At 33.7% G+C, this 15,146-nt stretch overlaps 1 protein-coding gene and 1 long non-coding RNA gene across 11 annotated transcripts in view; both read left to right on the top strand.

Moving 5' to 3' along the window:
• The window catches only part of LOC148282294 (uncharacterized), a 232,300-nt gene that overhangs the window by 134,229 nt on the left and 82,925 nt on the right, over positions 1 to 15,146 (top strand). The gene's annotated exons all lie outside the window — the stretch shown is intronic.
• Arms (Ankyrin repeat-rich membrane spanning) overlaps positions 1 to 15,146 on the top strand; it is a 116,480-nt gene that overhangs the window by 62,429 nt on the left and 38,905 nt on the right. The window contains exon 1 of one of the 10 annotated variants that reach the window (XM_088225308.1): positions 1,308 to 1,767. The exons of 8 other annotated variants lie outside the window; for them this stretch is intronic. In XM_088225308.1, the coding sequence (XP_088081434.1) occupies positions 1,639 to 1,767 (129 nt within the window). In that variant the 5' untranslated portion in view covers positions 1,308 to 1,638. Of the gene's footprint in view, positions 1 to 1,307; positions 1,768 to 6,162; positions 6,306 to 15,146 lie in introns of those variants that run through there. One more of the 10 variants, XM_088225309.1, reaches the window with a different exon arrangement.

Raw genomic sequence — 15,146 nt, 5'->3', positions numbered from 1 at the left:
TGATTGTTTCTTGTGACACATTTAAAGCTTTTGCCAATCGCTGTTTAGTTTGAGTTGGGTCATATTCCAGTAACGCCTGAATTGCTCGTCTTCGTACTTTTGTGGTCTACCAGAGCGCGCACTGTCTTTTACATTGAAATTACCGAATTGTCAAAACCATGTCTCACGTGTTCTAATCGATGGAGAGTGTTCATCATATGTTTTTACCAGGTGACTTTCCACAGCCTTTTTCTTTTGAGTAAATAAGGAAAACAATGCGTGCTGCAAATGTTCTTTTTCAGGCACAAACGTCGACATGATCACTGATCGATCGATACAACAAAAAAGCTGTTCTTTGGCGGACTCAACTTGTGTGTGTTTGTAGGTTAATGCCAGACGAACAAACTGACGTAGTGTCAAATTCATGCGCTGCGTTCGATGGCGCCATCTCTTCGTGAAACCGGAAGACTTCCTGCATACACCTGCGGTGCTATTCTGAACCGCTCTCGCGGCCGTAGAAAACACATTTATCTCGCGTATTTCCACACAAAATACATCAAAGTTTTTTCTACGGCCGCGAGAGCGTTTAGAATATCACCCCTGGTATTATGTCAATGACGAATATACTCGTACACATTTTCGTACTAAAAATTACATTAATTTTTTTTTTTAAAAAGGTAACCCTTTTATCTTTCCGTTGCATTCGGGGCCCTATTTTAAAATAGCTAAGTTATATATACATTTTATTGTAGATTCAAATAACGAGTTATGTAAACACTATAATGATTTATTTTGTTTTTTACATAGAGTATTTTTTTTAACAAGATTACTTATTTAGTGTCTTCTAGCTGACTACTCCAATATTTTTTAGTAGCCACCCTTTCAATGGGAAGGAATTATTTTTAGTAAAGTTAGCAATCACTCGGGGGTAACGGTGTTGTTTCGTTCTGCAATATAATAATTATGTATTTATCAACAAATAATGATCGGTATTGCTTCAGATCGTAATGTAATTAATAAGATTGCGCAATAACTGCATAGTTTCGCCTAAATAAATACATACATATTTGTAAATATGTTCGTTACTTTCGATAATAACGATTTTTAAACTTCATAATATTGACTACGATAAGTTAGACGCTCTAGGAGAATGTAAACCTACCTGAACTTTGACTCACGAATAGAAACAAAATTCCCTCAATCCCGTATCTACGATGATAAATTATTATTATTGCCGTATCTGAAAAAGTTATAATTACTTGTCACCCATGTTCGATACACCGATTCCCAATCATTCTACGCCATATCAGTACTGCGTCCGGCGTCACTCGGGGCATCGCGTTATTATATAGCGATGCGAACTCAAGAATATTATTCGCGTATGAAGCACATGTACGTCAACTGTGTTATTTCAAACTTCTGACTAACGTTGATTTATATATACGACAATTAACGCGACACGCTTTGTTCCGTTCGTAAAATTTAATCCCTGTGTTATTTTGCCAAAGGAAAGTTATTCGTCATTTTCTTCCCGTCTCTCTCTGGTCCACACCTGTCAGATTCCGCGATGTGCGATTATTTCGAGACCGTTCGGGTTTGATGATGGTGTCGGTATGAGCGTCTCCGTCTCTCTCTCGCCGGCCGCAAGGAGGGAGCAGGATGACCAGGAAGACGGGAGTCGGCCCCAAAGAGCAGGACAGGCTGGTACCCTTGAACCTACCGAGGAGCTATGGAAGCCTGTTCCCCTACTACCATTTCGTGAGAAATACAGTCGCGAATCTCCAACAGGTATCCTTTTAACTGTTGTCAGGTCTAAATGTTTACGAAACAAATAATGTTTTTTTTTTCAGTTGCTTATCTGAACGAAAGTGGCTTCTACAATATCTTATCTCAATCGATACTTGACAATTTTCTTAGTATCATTTTATCTATTCCGCGCTAAATTGTAACAACTATACCCATAATTATCAATGTTTTCTTTCGTCAATCTCCCAGGGGTGCTTGTGAGTATTTTTTCCTGATTTTTTCATACAAGTGACAAAATTTAACATTTTTTACGTAAAAGTTAACTTTAATCAGAATCATGGTTTTCTGTATTTAATGCATATTGTCATAACTGACATTGTAAATTCATTATACCTAATTATAAATATTGTTTTTCATAATTTAATGAACTTAATCAATGACTTGACTTTATGTAATATAAAAAGAAATATTGCGTTCGTCTTTGCGGATAGTCAATGTGTAGGTATTTTATATGTCCAATTCAGGGTTCAATGTGTGAAGTGAAAAACCCGGAAACGACCGACGCCACAGCAAGCAAGAAAATTTATGCTGAACAACGGGTACAATAACATATGAAAATTGACGGTCCTATTGTATATTGGCATTATTTCATTTACTAGTGTGTTAGTAATTATGTAAGTTTTTTTTATCGGTCTTATTAAGAAGTTATCGTTCGTAAGAATCGTAAAACCGATCTTCCTACTTTCTTTCGATGTATTATTTAGAAGATGTTACATTATAACAGATACCAACATGAGTAAATAAGTAAAATTATTAAAAAATTGAACCACTTTTTATTTTATTTATTTATATTTTTTCTCTTACAAACTATAATTAATAATAAAAATAATGTGACCTCACTGGGGTTACCCGTGCTGAGGACACTTAACAATATACTTTTTTTTTAAAATATTTTTACATTTGAGAATAAACAAAGAAGACTAACTTAATAAACAGAGATAATTAACAAAATGTTCAGACAGCTTTAAACACTACGTATTTAGGTTTATAATTAATTTATGTACACCTGTATTATTATTTATATTACAAAACGCACAATACTGTAATATAGTACTGGCGAATCGAATTCGGCTATTTTAATAACTTCGTTATTTTTCTATACGATATAAATCAATGTACTCGTAACCGATTGATCGAATAGTGAATTGCACAAAGATAATCAGAAAATATATCGAATTATGTATTGACGTGGCAGCAAATGAACTAATATTATATTTTTCTTTTCCCCCCTATACACACCTATTTATCAAGTCAGCGCATTTATTGCTGCATCAGTTGCAAATTCTGTGTTGGTAAGGTAAAGGCAGTTAAGTCAACGAATATATATTAGTATATTCGTTGACTTAACCCGCTCATGGAGGCGATACGGTTGGCTAGGCCATATACTGCGGATGCCTCCCGAGAGCCTTAACCGCGCTTGTCTACTTTATAAGGCATCAGGTTCTCGATGTCCTGGGCGTCCACTGCTGACTGTTCGTCGGCAATTTATGTCAGAACTTCGAGACGAGAACCTGTCTTGGAAAGACGCAATAAGCTGGCAGCCGAAAGAGATGCATGGAGGCTCTCTGTGGATACCATATGCTCCAACTAGGGAGTGGACATGGAATGATGATGATTTATTACTTTTACGTCTTGAGCGATTGTTTACGGTAACCTATGTATGACAGACGTAAAACTCTTAAGTAAATATTTCGTGTATATATAGAAATCGAACTTGCGGCTCAATGTATTGAAAAATAAATAAATAATAGTCAAATGTGTTATTTATTTATTTATATATGGCATTTATGCCATTTACATATATTATGTAGTATAAAGAGTGCTTAAAAAGAAAAATATTTAAAAAATCGAGTATGATATATTAATATACTCGTTCTATACATATTATAAATTACTTGAAATACATACATCTTTTAAAGAAATTATTCAAAAACAAAATACATTAATCAATCAAATTATAACTATTCCAACCTAATCTCATAAGTTGATTTGCTCTTTTTGATAAAAATATGTTGGTCAATTTATTTTTTTAAGTTAGGCAGAGATAAACTAAATATATCAAAATATGATGCATATTCATTCCCGGTATTCGTAATCTAAAAATAGGTGAGTTATATTGAGCTACCGTTCGATACATTAAATTGAAAGACAAAAACCTCATATTTCCTTTATTTGAAGTTTTTGGCGCATGCTAAAACGCCAGATCCACCAAACGGCCATTTTTTCATATAATAGCATTGACATATTAATACATAGACATGCCCTGAGCCCTCAAAAATGATGTTACTTAACGCATGCCCAAACGCTCAGTCATGCCCAATGCGTATTTAGTCTGTGGAGGGCAACACCAACAGCCGTGAAGTTGACAGGTCCGAACGCGAAGTCCGTCGCAACGTCAGCTCGGACAAGATATTAAACGCCGTGCATCGGAAAAACTCATTACATTTCATCTTGGCATTTCGTATCGCCTGACCACCGGCTCTACGCTAGTGTTCGCTATTGTAAATTCCTTCTGTACAAAATAATAGGATGTAACTCGTGTGTAACTACCTAATAAATAACTTCCAATCATAATCCATCTTTCTCATTTAACCTCAAATCAACGTCGATCTTCGACCTGGTAGGCGTGATGTTTAGAATTAAAAAAAAAAAGCCTACTTGTGCCATGAAAACGTGTAAAAACCTTTCGGATAAACATTGTAAAAAAAATGTGTAACTTTTCATTGGTAAATATTTGTTCATGAGTGATTAACAAAGCTTAAAACAATTGATATTAAGATTTATTTTTTTTGTAAACGTCAAACTACGCCTAGCTGCGCAATTGCGAACCTCTTTTTAGTTATTGTAGTGCACTGATAGGAATACGTTTTCAAAATATAACAAACGTGAGTTAATATTATCTTTTCGTTCCTAAAAATCAGGTGAAAAGAAATAAATGGGTCGAAATTATAAAGAATTTAATGAGAGAACCTTATTGGGATCCACCAAAAATGCATGTTGATTGTTGACGTTAAAATACAAACTTTTTCGTGTACCAAAAATGAGTACCCTTAAATTTTTGGTAGCATACGCATGCTCGTTGAATGCAGCCCTGGTTTTAAAAAAACAGTACTTAGTAACTATGGATACGTTTTCTGGTCACTGCTTTTTAAAATATTTTACACTATAGGGCATGTCTATGTATTATATGTCAATGTAAAATAATATTTTATATGTGTAAATACGCGATGTTGCAATGAACCCTTCGTCGTTTTAATAGAGCGGAAGCTAATGAAAATATTGACATTATGGCGATTTCCCACATCATGCTAAAAGCAAATTAAATTGGTCAGTATTAAAGTGAAATCAGTATGTAATAATCCGTAAGCGTTTGTTTATAATTTATTAAACAAAAATATGGGATCTGAAATTCTATCCCATATAACAAAATCCCTGCTTGGTATAGCGGGAGAAATTGATATTACACTTTTCTTTGTGTCACATTGAGTCGGAATGTTGTCCGTATTTAAAAAAAATATTCCTAAGATTTATTATCTTAGTGTATATTAATTTGGTAAAGATTATAATCATTACCAATGTAAATTTGTATTTAATTACATAATGGATTAAAAAATTTATGTTTTAAAATTTTCCGATACTTGTGTATCAACCAGCGTAATATGGTATTCCACGAAACCGTAAAGGGAAATTCGCTATGCATAAGATTTTTCCAATGAATATGGTTCAATAGCAAACAACGGGTTCGTTTTTCAACCGATTTAAGATGTACATTCATAAATTATTTTCATATGTTTGGTCAGATAAAACACTCGCTTGCGGTTTCAATCGTAAACATACTTCATTACGTAAATAACTTAGCGAGAGATTATAGCTTAACTTAATATTTGTCTTAATGAGTACTTCTATTTAAAATCATTATAATATCATAAACCGCAGGTGGAATTTGTATTAAGCTTATGCTTTTAACACAGTTAATCATTTATGCATAAAAAGTATTTAAGGGACATCAATTATTTATCTTACTATTCAAATCAACTAGATACCTGCTGTTCAAATAAATGAGACACTCCTTAAGTGCATCTTGCGCTTAAAAGATAGGGCAAAAGTGAATCTGCTGTTGGTTTTGCAGAAGCAAAAGCTTTAGTAAATATTATGTGTCTAATGTACACTTGCAGTTTATAAATATATTATACGACCGCAATTATTATCAGTTAAACCGTATCTTGATCCTATATTGACTTTCTTGATTAAACAACCTTTTGTTAAACGGTTTACTCGCTTTAATTAGCAATGTGTGGTCTTAGTTTGTTCAGATTATATCTTAATTTATAAGGCCGATTTTTGAGATTTTATAATCGCGTCTTAGTATCATCTCAGTCGCATTTTGCGCCAGTAGAAATACTTTAGTGGTGCCGACTGGTTCGGTACACTTGTAAGAGTGAACTCTTCGGGCAATAGGGAGATAGTTTCTATTCAAAATGTTCAAAAAATCTTCCTTTACCAAAACCGTCCAAAGTCTGGTAAATAACATTTTTAACGTATGTACATTAATTTTGCAAAATTACTATTGGCGCTCGTTCGATCTTTTTGATTTTGTCTTGTTTTGTTATGGTATATTGAAAGTTTTCAGCAATAAATGACTGCTAGAATATATAAACTCAATTAAACATATTATGTACATGAGGTCAACACTTCGCTAGACCACAAATTAACATAAATTCTATTAAAAGTAATAATTTTACGTAATTTTAAATCAGTTTTTTACACAACTGTTTGTGTGATATCATTTCCAGTAGATGGTGGTAAAATCAAATGTATTTAATGACTTAATAATTAAAATCATATCTAGTGCTATCAAAGGAAAAATAATATTTCAACCGTCCAGTTAAAATAGTAAGACATTCCCGAAAAATACCTTTTTAATGAACTATTCAGATAATCCCAAAAAGCTACCAAAAATAATGCCTAAATACTTGTACATTTTAAGACCATTCCAAGTGTCTTACGGATAAAGAAGACATATTGCCAATGTACACAATCACTAAACATCGTGCATATGTAAAACAACAATATTAGTTTTTTGGTCACCATTTAAATAGTTATTTTCTTTAACTTGTAATTTGGAAATGTCTGGCTGGACAATCGATTTACTATCGCATGTTCTATATAGTTTTCCAATACCGTGTTCAATTTCCAACACGCAGTTTTGTGATCTTAAGGAGGTTATAGATCGGAAAGGCAGTGACTTCGATTGCGAGTGAATTAACTTAGTAGCACATTGTTACTATGTGACCCGATAAACAATTATCTACGTCAATAATTTGTATTATGCTATTGAACTCGATAATATTGATCCAAAACATGTGCTCACAATGTGACTAATGATATCCAGAACAAAATATTAACATTACTGTGTTTACTATCGATTACTTAATTCTGCTTAATTCATTTTATTGTTTTCCTCATACCCTCCGGACTATTCAGAATTTATTTCATTATTTGAATGAATTATTTAGTTAATAAGTCAGATTGTCTTCCATTTATTCAACTACTTCGGCTCTTGATTATTGATTAGAAAAACTGTATCGGGGATTTAAATAAGTTCTCGCTGTTTTATGAAAACTATTGTATTATTTTTAAGAAATAAGTAAAGAACATGTCATCGGAAGTACTGCCCCCATCGCTAGCGACTACTTTCTTCCATCTTTCTGGTAGCATACGAATGCCATCTCGAAGAACGACTCGTCTTTTGAGGTTATCCACGAATCGATCAATTTTTTAGCATCTTCATGAGAATGGAAGTGCCGCTCAGCCCGGCCATTAGACATCGATCGGAACAAGTGATAATCGGAAGGAGCATAATCCGGTGAATACGGCGGGTGGGGTAGGACTCCCCATTTGAGCGTCTCCAAATATGTTTTGACTGGCCTTGAAACATGTGGCCGAGCGTTATTATGCTGCAAAATTACTTTGTCGTGTCTCTCTTCGCATTGCGGCCGTTTTTACTTCAACGCTCGCCTTAACGCATCAATTGTAATCGATAGCGATTTCCTGCGATGGTTTCGTTGAGTTTGAGGACGACCAGGTTATCATGGTGCAGAGCAGATATGATGATGATGTTCGGTGATGTTCCGTCAGAGCATTATATGTACTTCAGCTACAGATTTTTTTTGAAAAAAATAATGCTGCAATATTCTCCGGAAATACTATTTTTTGGCACGAAATTCGACACGTTTAACACTACGAAAAAACATGTTGTTTACGCTTCGGCGGAATAACATACTCGTATACTGTCATTTTAAGTCTAATAATGGAGCTTCACGATGAAGTTGGCTGTAGTATTACCCGATGTAAAAAGGCTAAGATAACACCATCGTCGGGAAACAGCGGGAACTTATGCAAGCCCCTATTACTATATGTTTAAATAATGTAAAGTGATGAAAAATCGAAACGTGAAAAGATCGATGCAATAATATAAATATTTTATTAAATTACTACTAATAGGGAAATATCACATTCCAAGAATACCGACAAAAATATGTGAAATGGATTTAGAATAATTAATTGTATTTTCAAAATCAATATGGATTCTGTGGAGAAATGTTTTCATACATAAATTTTAAAAAGAACTTCAAAAAAATACGTCGCTAGAAAACCGCAACATGTTTGGCCTTGACAGTTGTGACGTCAAGATTCGTGATAGTGTTCTAAACAAATTTTGATGTCCAGGAACAAATAAACATGAATCGTGACGTACAAGGGACGTGGCCAATGGAATGACGGTGTTTGCGGGAATTCAAAATTACCAATTAAAAAATATTTTTTTGCTACTAATAATTAGCAGTTTATTTTACTGGACTGTATTTCATAGACCTTTATTACTTTCAAAATGTTTTTAAAGAAACCTGATATTTCCCTATTCCGAGATAGTAAAATGAAACACAGTGGACTTAAATATAGATATTACTTTGATTTCATCATCATTCTCTTTCCGCACCTGATGGTTCATAGGTTGCTGAATTGGTACACCGATCGCTGCGTATCTTGATCGGTTTTGTTACATGGAGGTAAGATTATCAGTTTTACGCTTCAGGCGTCACTCCAGGGACTACGATATATTCTAGTGTAATCGAACCCGAGACCTCTTCCGTGGTAGGCAACTACGCTGACTACTACACCACGAGGCGAATATATTATAATTTAATACTTATTTTTTTCATCTACGTTTTTTTGAAGACAAAGAAGAAACAGGGCGTACAAAATATAAATATCTTTCCTAAATTCTTTATTACATGCTTAATTGTGTTTTTATTTAATCCAATTCATTGACATTCCTATGAATTCATATTATTTTTAACTGCACCTAATGACGAATAGGACACTGTTTAGGTTAACTAAATGCAGCGTACCTCGTTCCTTTGTTATAGATGATCAGTTTCACGCTTCAGATGCCATTCCGAGAACAATATAATATTTATTTAAAACCTGAATATTTTTAATTAATATTTCAGCCGGCAGTTGAACACGATTAACCACCGTATTTTTTTTTTACATTCTTTAATGATAATACGATTATGAAATAAATAAATTGTAAAAAAAAAAATATTTGCGTTCTTATGATTTACCCAAATATTTTATTTTTTGGTGCTAATTTCAACGAGTGGTAAATAACACACTATTGGCAGATGGGAATCAAGTTGTGATAGAGCGTATTTATTAATTTACCACCCATTTCAGAAGCTACTTCGCTACCACAGAACCAAAGCATAGCGTTGATTTCATGTTTTATTTTATTAATTTATCTGTACTGATTTCAAATTATTAATAATTAGTGAAGTATTATATTATACACACAATGTACTCGTGATATGTTACCCTTGGCCTTGCACCGTAAAGGGTGGCCTAAGGCATTCTTCATGAGCACTCGGATGTTTTTTTTTTCAGTAAACCTTATAGTTAATTAATTTAAGACTTATTGAGTAAAAATGTAAATACGTACCTTGGAAGTAAACATATTTTGAGTATGTTCAAATGTCTATAGACAAAGCTGGATTCCACCCCTTGGAGAATTGTCAAGATTGTCATTTATTCCAAAAGAGAGGGAAAACAAAGGGAATCTCTCTAAATACATAGACTTCCATATTTCCTTTTTTAAAGTGTTATATATTACCCTTTAAACGCCTTAAACTCCACATTCCCTTTATAAAAATGTTTTCCCTTTCTGTTGCAATCAATTTCAGCCTTAGAACCTTTAGAAAAAAAAGGTTTTCAAAATAATTTTAACTATTATATTTTGGTACGAAATTTGCTAAATAAAACAGTTCCTTCGTAAAAAAAATACAGTAAACAAGGTTCTTCTTAATTTATTATTCTTCACACGTTCAAACATTTTATTATATATTTTATTCTTTATACAAAAAAAAAATCCGTTTTTTATATGGAAGTCTTATTCTATCGTTAAGTCCTTTATTCTTAGTAATAAATATTTCTTTTTATAAAATACTACTGATACAGTGGTGAACTTGTTGGATCCAGTATTTTGCGCCGCGCATTACGCATAGGTACCACCTACTTAAAAAAATCATATCAACTAACTAAAGTAAATGAATAAATAAAATAAACACGCAACTAAAGCAGAAATCCACGATTGTATGTTATGTACTTGTGTTCACTCTCACACACATGCACACCTAAATCTCACACACATGCACACCTCTCACACACATGCACCATAATAAATGGAACGTTTCAGTCGGAAAGCATCCATCATCTGAATCATATCGACACTCCACTGAAAGCCAAACTCTGACATTTCTCGGCGCACATGAAAGTCATGAAATGTATTTGTGGAATAATATCGAAGCAATTTTGTTTATGCAGTTTCCCAGATATTAGTTTAGAGCTTTTCAAGTTAAATCGATTGAACTTGGATATGCAAAGAGAAAATAAATGTAGAATTATTACCACTAGATGTACCCTACCGGCTTATCTGTGATAAAACTCGATTTTTCAGATTTTTCTTAACTGGTTTGGATCTATAAACTTGCATTTTAAGCTGAATATATTTTATCACTTAGAAAATCAATCTTGCAGTCAGTTACTTTTTTTTTATTTAAATCATTTTACAACCTAAAATATTATTTACCTTCTAACTGACTTAACTTCTTCTTCGAATTTACTTTTAACCTTTCCTTACAATCGTCTAAAAAACACTACCACATTACTAAAATATTTTTCAGCTATATTTATTTATTTATTTAACTTTTTGTACATAATGTTATTTGTACATTGGCGGGCTTATTGCCAAATGGCAATTTCTTCCAACCAACCAATAGAATAAAAGTTTTATTTTTATAATTCAAGTTACAGAACATATTCAATAAAAAATAAATAAAAAGCTAAAAATATATAAAAATAGAAATAAACGTATTTGTTTATCAATTACCTTAAATCAAAACTATTACTCAATGGGAAAAAGGAAAAAAAGAGGAAAGAGGAAAAAGGAAAGGAGGAGAGATTAAGGAAGAGAAAGGAGATATGCGGGGATATTGGGAATGTAGTGTTACTGTAATACTGAGATGTCTCGATCTTACTCTATGGACCTAGTCGAAAGGAGTTTGGAGGAGAATTTGATGAATGCGAAGGAATCGAGATAAACTGTAGTTACGAACTTTGCTGGTGATAGCTTAAATTGCATTGTCTGTATATATTATAATGTGTAGTATATCTAATTGTTATTGCTTTTCTTGGCTTGTTTAAAACGGGAGGAAATGTACAAAAAGTTTAAATAAATCAATAATAATAGAGTATAACATTCGTCAAAGCCCTTCACTCAAATAGCGAATGCCGAATCAGAATCAACGATGTTGTCACAGATTGGTTTGAGGTCACCACCAGAGTTCGTCAAGTTTGCGCCCTTGCACCGTTCCTTTTTATAATCCTCATGGACTTCATCGTAGGAACTAATTCCACTAGATCGTGGAATATCCATGTTTTTCTTCCCGAAAACTCTGCGGCCTAGAGTATGCCGATGATGCGTTTATAATTGACGATTCAGTCAGGGGTCTTCAGGCCACTGTAGATAGCCTAAATAGGTACTCCGCATGGATGGGTTTAAAAATCAATATTGCAAAAATCCATGTACTGTGTAACACTTCATGCCTTGATAGATGCCCAAAATCCCCTGACTCTGTCAAACCAAGTCATCGAAAGAGTCGAGAGTTTCAAATACCGGGAGTATATGTTACGGAAAATGACAGCTTTCAAAAAGAACTAGGAGTGCGGCTACGAATAGCAGGCGCCACATTTAACAGTATGAAGGCTGTTTGGAGATCGGATATTTCCTCAGTGAAAACCAAATGCCGCCTATATAACGCCTGCAAAACTCCTATTCTCCTCTACGGATGCGAATCGTGGCACCTCACTAGGGCCCAAAACAGCAAAATTCTAAGTTTTGAGAATAGGTGTCTCAGAAGAATCTTGGGTGTGCGGTGGTTTGACTTTGTGAGGAATGAAGTAATAAGAGAACGGACGCAGCAAACTCCGGTGACAACTGTCATCAAGCGAAGGCGATACGGTTGGCTTGGCCATGTGGTGCGGATGCCTCGCGAGAGCCTTAACCACGCTTGCCTGCTTTACAAGGCGTCAGTTTCTCGACGTCCTGGACTTCCACTGCTGACTGTTCATCGGCAGTTCGTGTCGGAACTACGGGACGCGAACCTGACTTGGGATGATGCACAGGAGCTGGCAGCCGACAGAGATGCTTGGAGGATCTTTGTGGACACCGTATGCTCCAACTAGGGAGCGGACATGGAATAATGAAATAATAAATAAAATGCATGGAATAGCAATTCCTACATAACTAATAAACCAAGACAATATTTGAATGAATGAATACGGCAATATTTTGATATTACGCAATTCGTTCTAGTCATAATTTTATAGTTGTGCGTTTTGTTCAATATATTCAAATATTGCTATTATACTCTGTTTTCTTTCATTTAACATTACATTTGAACAAAAACACAAACGTTTACTCGATAGATCGATCGATCGATCCGCCACTGAATTTCTGTTAATACTCAATAAATCATGCTACTACAGTATTCATCGCTCTGGGCATCTGTTAGCAATGGCCCTGCAGTGTCTACTGTTCAATAATATCTAAGTAAATAAATATAAATAGAACCGGTTGCAATCGTTCGCCGTTTAAAACACCTTTATTTTGACCGGTTTTTAGTCTTATTACATCCCAATACTTATCACCAAAATATACGTTATTATTATTATTATTATGGATAAGTTATATAGCGCCATTTTCGTTATAGCAAGGGCGCTTTACAAAGTGAAAAAATACATTCGATTTTAACTTTTTAAATTTGTAATTTAAGTAAAATAACTTGCTATCCAATGCTACGAATTTATTCAAATGATTTAGATAACAAGTTGGTTTTAAGATTTTTACGAAACATCACTTCGCTCTCACAATTTCGCACTTCTGCTGGAGAGGGCATGCGACCGCAAATGCGCGTTCACCGAATTTAGTGCGCTGTTTGCGTAGAGGTATAATAAATTTTCCTCTCGACGTAGATGTAGCTGATCTAAGCGTAAGACGTATGTCAGCTAGTTCATCTGGAATGCAAAGTTCCCTTAGATATTCCGGAGCAGAGTTGTGCAGTGACTAAGCTAACATAGTTTGTATTCCACCCTCCGTGAAAAACGTGGCCAGTGTAATTCCCGAAGCCAGTGTAATTATAAATAAGCTGTATTTATACTTCCTCCACATCCCCAAAGCAAAACCTCTTATTTGCCAATATATATATAGCCCAGGGCACCAGGCTATGTTCCAAATGTAGTATCTTCATCCTTGTATTTACCAACTTCTTACGTACGGCTAAGCTATTTGTATATTTTTATAATATTTTCCACCGTAAATTTAATTACACCCGTTTTAAAATTGAAACCTTTACATATTATGTAAATTTATTTGAATATTTGTAGATAATGTATTATTCTTACTTGTTTCTTGTAATGAATTCCTTTACCACAAGCGGAAAATTTATTGTCAGTATTTTTAACCCTTACGCTGCTACGCAGTTTTTCAAGAATCTAATCAGAAATCTTATTATTAACCCTTACGCTGCTACGCAGTTTTTCAAGAATCTAATCAGAAATCCTCTTATTTATACATTTCAAAAATGTTTTATCGAATACGTTGTTTTCCAAACACACTACTGTTTTATCAATTAATAGCAATTCCAAGAAAAATCTTCCATTTCATAAATATCTAATTCAAGCCTAATGGAGTGAGCAAGATGGACAACTCGTGCCGCAAATAGACAATTTTCGTACAGCGGTTGTAAACCCTTTCTTAATTGAATATAAAAACAAACAAACTGATCTCGTACTGCAATCTCAAGGCGCATTGTTATTATTGAAACGAAATAATTATTATAGTTTTTTTGTTAATTGCGGAGCAAAGTGCTCTGTTATAAATTATCAAACCTACCACTTCCATCAATGCATTTAAACAAAAATCGAGTAAAATGTATCTTGAAATTTGTTGCAACAGAGAGGAAAAACATTTTTGCCAAGGGAATATGGAAGTCTAGGCATTTACAGGACTTATGATCTGTCATTGGCTGGTTTAAATTACCACTTTACACACTGCGAGATATTCACTATTCTGGGTATGTCTACACATACATATTCATAATTATTTTTACATTACCTCAACTCTTCCATCTGTTGACTTTTGCAAACTAAAAGAGCTGAAACCTTTATTGATGTTGGTAAGTTTCATCTGGATAAATTATTTCACCTCCTAGGTAATGCCTAAAATTACTTTAATTTTTTTATGCAAGTTATTTTAATCAACAATATTTTGAGTATGTCTAAATGTTTGTAGGGAGTTATTTAGATTGAAACCTAAAGATAACCGGTTAATGTACAAAGAAGTGATATTATTTCTTGGTAGTTGTTATAATATAATTTAAATTTTAAAAAAATATGTTTTTGTACAACTGTCTCACAAATTGATATTTCTTCTAAGAAAAATATTCCGTTTCGATAATAGCTAGTTCACGCATAATGGACTGAGCGAGATAGACAATAGTTGTCGAAATTACAAACAGCTGAGGTAAATTACATATTTTTTACATTTATATATATTTTTAATCTTACTTTGTTACTCTAATTAACAATTTAACTCTGCAAAGCGTCCTTTTTATTATGAATAAATTTACAAAATATATAATTCAAAATGATAACGGATAGTGAAAGTGATAAAGAAATAATAGTACCTCGCCGAGAAACTCGGAGGCTTAGCAGCTCAACCTATTCCGAAAGTGAATATGACAATA

The sequence above is a fragment of the Micrasema longulum genome, unplaced genomic scaffold (genome assembly GCF_059751315.1).
Source record: "Micrasema longulum isolate JH-2025_06_02 unplaced genomic scaffold, ASM5975131v1 h1tg000341l, whole genome shotgun sequence".
Classification (NCBI taxonomy): Eukaryota; Metazoa; Arthropoda; class Insecta; order Trichoptera; family Brachycentridae; genus Micrasema; species Micrasema longulum.
The sequence above is the reverse complement of the archived record's forward strand: the minus strand, read 5'-3'. Positions and strand labels throughout refer to the sequence as shown.